This window comes from Aedes aegypti, chromosome 2, assembly GCF_002204515.2.
Source record: "Aedes aegypti strain LVP_AGWG chromosome 2, AaegL5.0 Primary Assembly, whole genome shotgun sequence".
NCBI classification, from domain to species: Eukaryota; Metazoa; Arthropoda; class Insecta; order Diptera; family Culicidae; genus Aedes; species Aedes aegypti.
Window position 1 is genome coordinate 134,602,091 of NC_035108.1, and position 6,000 is coordinate 134,608,090.

The 6,000-nt window shown below is 35.9% G+C and overlaps 1 protein-coding gene across 11 annotated transcripts in view; it reads right to left on the reverse strand.

The window, feature by feature from the left end:
* The window catches only part of LOC5569159 (zinc finger protein 260), a 32,224-nt gene extending 26,429 nt beyond the window's left edge, over positions 1 to 5,795 (reverse strand). For 5 of the 11 annotated variants that reach the window (XM_021842458.1, XM_021842466.1, XM_021842468.1 and 2 more), the window contains exon 1: positions 5,445 to 5,793. In XM_021842458.1, coding sequence (XP_021698150.1) covers positions 5,445 to 5,459 — 15 coding nt within the window. In that variant the 5' untranslated portion in view covers positions 5,460 to 5,793. Of the gene's footprint in view, positions 1 to 5,444 lie in introns of all 11 variants that reach the window. The other 6 variants (XM_021842463.1, XM_021842462.1, XM_021842467.1 and 3 more) reach the window with 3 other exon arrangements.
* Positions 5,796 to 6,000: the final 205 nt, after the last annotated feature.

Consider the following 6,000-nt stretch of genomic DNA (forward strand, 5'->3'; position numbering starts at 1 on the left):
AATGTACAGTACGTTTGAAAAATTCGTTATTAATTTACCTCTCACCATGCTATTTAGAAACAATGAAATCTTATAAAAAATCACTGATATTTTATGGTTTTCACAAAAGTCGATGTAAATACGTGAAAAATAGAGCAATTTGCGTCATATTTTGACCATTGTATTATGGACTATAAGGGAACATATTGTTAAGCTCAAATAAAAAATATAGTTTGTAGTTTTTACAAAAATCATGGGTGGCACACTTGCCCCTATGGCACACTTGCCCCAAATTCCGCTAAGACACCCTTGTTGTCTCATTTCCAATGGTAATGATTGAAGGAATGTGACGAAGTAAGTTCACCGTCAGGACTCGCACTCCGTTTGATATGCCGGGAAAACAGTGCTTCCATTTTTCATTTTTTGTTCAAATGAGTAGAAAATTTTCTTTTAAAGTTTAAAGATTCGTATTAAAAAAAAAATGGTTAATAGATAGATAATCAGAAAAGCATGAGACATCTACCAATCATACTTAGTTGAAATCTTCAAACACTGAAGTTAGATACTGAACTACCTCAGAAATGATTTCACAAATTTCAGCCGCAAACTATAAACATCCACCATAATCTCATCATGAATTTTTAGTGTTTATTTAAAAAAAAAACTGAACAATACTTTACGAAATTTTAAATTCTGAGGATTTTTATACATAGTAATATATAGTTTACTCTGCCATGGAAAACAGCGTTTTCTTAATGGTTAACTGCTAGGTATATAGAAAATTTGATTACCCATTTCGCTCAGAAAACATATTGCATTCAATGTAAACATCATAGATATTTTTTCACTGACCTGTAGTAAAATTCCCTGACTTTCCAGATCAAAAGAAATGGATTCCCTGATATTCCCTGAATTTCCAGATTTTTCCAGGTAGTCGACACCCTGAATATGAGATAACTCTACACTTTCAATATACAGTATCATACAGTATATTTTGAAAAGTTACAAAGTTAAAATATGGCAGACTCTGAGAAACAGAAACTTTGTAATTGCGTAATTCAAAACTACTGAGTTGATGTATGTTTAATCGAATTGTATATGACTTTCGTGACATGATTTGGCAAATCCGCGATTTTCGCGACAGTTTTTCGTTCACTCGCGATTTTCGCGTCTGACGGCACAAATCTGCGACAAATCCGAGAAATCCGCGAGAATCGCGAAATTCGCGACTGTTGTAACAGCCCTGTGCTTATTAAAATATGTAGAATAAAAATAAATATTTAAAAATAATATATGAATCACCGAAATGTCCCGTTCAGTATTCGCTGAGCGGTGAGAATTTTTGTATTTTTCTTTTCACACAGGCCTAGGTATATCGTTTTGCAAATTTTTGTTTAGAAACAATTTTGTATAAAACTGGTTTGTCTATATATTTGTTGTTTGAGTGGAAATTGTTGAAACGATGAGTAAAGAAAAATTTCTTATTTTCTTCAAAACTTAAAATACAGTCGGTATTTAAATTACTGAAACTGCTATTATTTTATATTATTACAATTTTTATGTCATTTTTGTTGTAGTAGGCGTTGAAATGGCAAGAAGTTGTTTTTTCAAGATCTACTAACATTTTCCTCTATTTTCAGAAAAGAAATTTTCAAGCGATTTGAAGATTGAACTCGGGTCATTTGTGATTCGAGTAGCTGATTTTCATTCTTCCTGTGTGGTGCGGCAGTGGACTTTTTCCTGTGTGGTGTGGCGGAAGGTTTTCGAGTCGGCATTATACTTGTGGAGCGTGTAAATCTCGAGAATGAAATGGAGTCCTCTGTTAAAATTACATGCAGATTGCTCATAGAATAAGAAAAAGTTGCAACATGCCGAAGTTAGGCATTTTATATGAAAATCGACTTTCACTACTATTATTCTGAGAACAACTGTATTTATACGAAAAATCATATTTTACTCGCATCGGAGTTCAGATTTGATAGATTTTATTAAGTCCAATGAAAATTATATTAATTTTTAATTAGATTTAATTACCATATGAAAGTAATTTGATTTTTTTTTTTACACTTGTTATCCATTTGGTAAGTAATTTATTTTATTTAGTTTTGGGCTTAAAATTCACGTGATTTTTTTTTTCAGTACCATACCCACACAGTTACGGATCACCCACAGTGACGGATCACTTTGTCGTTCAACATCGGATAACTCGCTCAAAACATAAACGTTGACGTAAAACATATTTTTCCCATGTTATACTATTTGTCTTCTACCATTTGTAATGTTAAGCACAACATTCGACCGCTAAATAACGGTGTATTTGACAAATGTTTAGTTGGTACCACACAGCTATCATTATATGGTCGTTTTCTGTAAGAAGTGCCGTCAGCATTCATAAGCTCCCACAGGTGGTAAAATTCAAATGTTATAGCATATTTTATGCTCGTTCGCTTCGATTTAGTATGAATTCATCTTTGGAAAACATTTTTCTTGATTGTTGATTCTAAATATTGAATATTAGCACTTCTAACTAGTGATCCATAATATGGACCAGGAAATGATCGTTTACCACGGTTATGGATCACTTCCAAAGAATGTAGATTTCTGCTATTTTGTGCATTGGATTCGACATTTTCAGACAATAGCACTAAGGATAAAACTAATTAAACATCAAGGTTTGTAAATTTCATTTTTAGCAGACAAAAATGGGTGGTAAACTTGGTGTATAGCGAAAACAGTTCATGCCTCAGTTACTACAATACAGTATCACAAAAAAAAGGCCATTTAACCCTTGGTTCCAGCTCTAACACTGCTATTTTTTGCAGTAATATATGACACATTGTTAACTTTCGCTATACCATGCAATACAGATGCATTGAGTTGAAAATCTCTTGATTTTGCGCACTGATCCGTAATATGTCACATTTTGATCCATAATATGAAAATTGATCCATAATATGGTTTTCAGGAACCGATACAATTTTTAATTTTTATGCAATCCTATGTAAATATTACACTCAAAACAGTTTACTAACTGAAGTTCCAATTTGAAACGATTCGATTCGTGCTTTTATATTACAATTTTACGTTTTCCATGTCGTTTTATTGAATTTTATAGGTTGGACTCCACACTATTTGATCCATAACTGTGGGGTCATGGTAAATGTTTACCGACAGTACTACAACAAAATAACCTCTACGAATATTAATGTAGACGTAGAGCTAAGATGACATTGAAAGTACATAGTAAGCAGATGAAACGTTTGAAGAATATGGCGAAGTATTAGGTCCCTCTCAAATCACTTCAACGAAGAATTTTTTTTTAAGAAATCTGCCAGCTTCTTGAACGTTATAGGTATTTATTTTTGAAATTTCATTTTGGATAATCAATGATGTAGCAAAAGCTGTTCATTTTTATTAAAGAAGCAATTATAATTTGAGTATATTATTTTCACACAAAAGTTCCCCACAGGTGGGGCAAAAGTTCGAATCTAGTGTGAAACAAAAGTTCGTTGGCTAAAACACAAAATATCAATACTTTTATGCCAGGCACACTTTAAACCAGCCGTAAACTTATGTTTACCGAAAAATACACACTAAATTTTCATCAAAAAATGCCCAAAACAGGGTTAATTGTAATACACCAAAAAAATAGCAGTTTTTTACAAAACTAAGTGAAAATGTAAAATTTTTGTGACATTTTTCGCACGATCAGGCAAATTTCGCTAAATTTGAAGATAATATGTAGATTTCAGAAAATTTGAAAAATTTTCCGTCGGTTTATACATGGGTCGAACTTTTGCCCCGCAGATTCGAACTTTTGCCCCGCTATGGGCCAAAAATTGATTCCAACTATTTATGGAAAAACTAATACACGTCAAAGCATCCTTATGATAGGCCTAGAAACGCCCTTAAATAAAATATTGAAACATATTTTATCTTCATTTGGTTCCATGCATCGAAAGTTTGACCAAATATTACAATATTAACGTCGAAAAACAACAAATAGCCATAACTTTTCCAAATCTCAATCGATTTTTATGATATTTGGAGTGAAAGTCTCTTACTTGAATAGCATTCAAACCACCATGACATTTCTAAGTTTTGATTTGATTTGAGCTAGAAGTCTTAAAAAGAAACTCTTGCCCCACTCGAACTTTTGCCCCACTTTACTCTAGTCTATTTGTCTGAAAGCTATGTTAATGATGAAGGATTTCTATTTAGATATCTTTTATACTATATAGGATGTCTAAAATAAGAGTTTATATGAAAAGCTATCTGTTTATTGTGTTAAATATTACGTGACATGTTTTTATGTGTAGCTCGTGCAACCATACGCGGATGTTTAGGGGTCCAGCAAGCACAAAAAATACATCCTATCAGGAGCCGGGGCGTCTTCGTCTGCCCATCATTAAACTGATGAGAACGGACAAACATCATAGCTGCGGTTCAGCTACCACCCCCTACCCGCACCAATACATAGCGCCACGATCCGGTGCTAAGCCCCGAGACCAGTGAACAATATTAGCTGTGTTCAATGACTTTGATCGAACTTGCTCGGGGTTGGTTGTACTAGCTCGTATTTTTTGTCAACAAATAACTGTCAAAGCTACTTCGAGCAACTCCAAGCTGCTTTCTCAATGAACGCTCTTTTTACTCTTTTTACTAATTTACCGGAATTCCACGTGAAAAAAAAATTCGCGCACTTAACAATCCGTATCGCTTCGGAATTTTGCTTTTTTTCTCAATGTTTACGTTTTTAAACGTCAAAAACACGAGCTACTGCGAGCTGGTTGAACTAGCTCGGACTCTAGCTTCCAACCTGTTTCGAGCGACTCGGAGTTGGTTGGACTCGGCTCAATGAACACAAACCCGAGCGACTCGAAGTAGGTTGGAGTGGCTCAATGAACACCAAAAGCTGACTCGCAAGTGGTTGCAACCAAGTTCGAGCAGCTCGTTGAACACAGCTATTATGTTCCCTAATACATACATTCAAGGCGAGGCTGCCGGTCTCCTTTGGGATAAAGATTGCATCCCAAAAATAAACCAAAAAATGCAATTTTTTTGTGAATTTTCAATCAAAACAACAATCTAATCGACTCTAGCTGAGACTGATTACATGAGCATTTTGCTCCATTTTTAACGAGGAGCTGCTGCAAACGCGAGACATTTTTTGTTACCCTTCCAATATTGCTCCTATACGAAACTCACCGCGTGCTGCAGCAAAAGCAGCAGCAGCAGCAGTGTGCAGGAATTTATTTGTGAGCCTTCATCTTTTTTTTCGCTCGCTCGCGTTTCCTTTTCCCTTTTTATGCTCGTCGTCGCATGGTTTACACCATCATGAATAGGGAAAAAAAGTATCCCCAATGATACACTTTTATTTTCCACCTGAGCATAAGGAGCCCAAATTCGGGCCGAGCAATCATGGAAGACGAATCGGAACGAAAAAGAAGCTGCATGGTACTTACCAGAGGATAAAACATTATTTTGAATTAAAAATCCACCTTACGAAACTAAGCCGACACTAAAAAGCTGAATGTTTTCCGGAAATAAACGCAGTAAATGCCACCGCAATTGAACACCCAATCGATTTACGAGCAATTCGCGAAACGTTGTGTAGAATTACTACAAAAATTATAAAGAAACCGAAAAACTAAAACTGTGTGGTGCTGCTTGTGCTCTGTTGTAGGAAAAATATGTCTTTCCTATCACACACTACACTACTATTCTTTCTTCACGTCTTTACTCTTGATCGGCCACAGCATCGAATCGAATGGTGCTTTTTCCTCTTCTCCCTGGCTGGCTGGCGGCGCACCACACGCTTCACACTTGTGTGCGTGTCAACTCGAAGCGGCAAAAGACGGCGGGGGCGAAATTGTGACGTACGAAGCGAAAATTGACGCACCAACGGGCGGTGGCCCAGGTGGCAGAGCTGGGAATATGTCACTTTTCGCGTTGCGTGACGGCGTCCATATGCGTTGCGCAACAGCGTGTGCCACTCCAAAGCAGGGTGGGAGTGAGGAT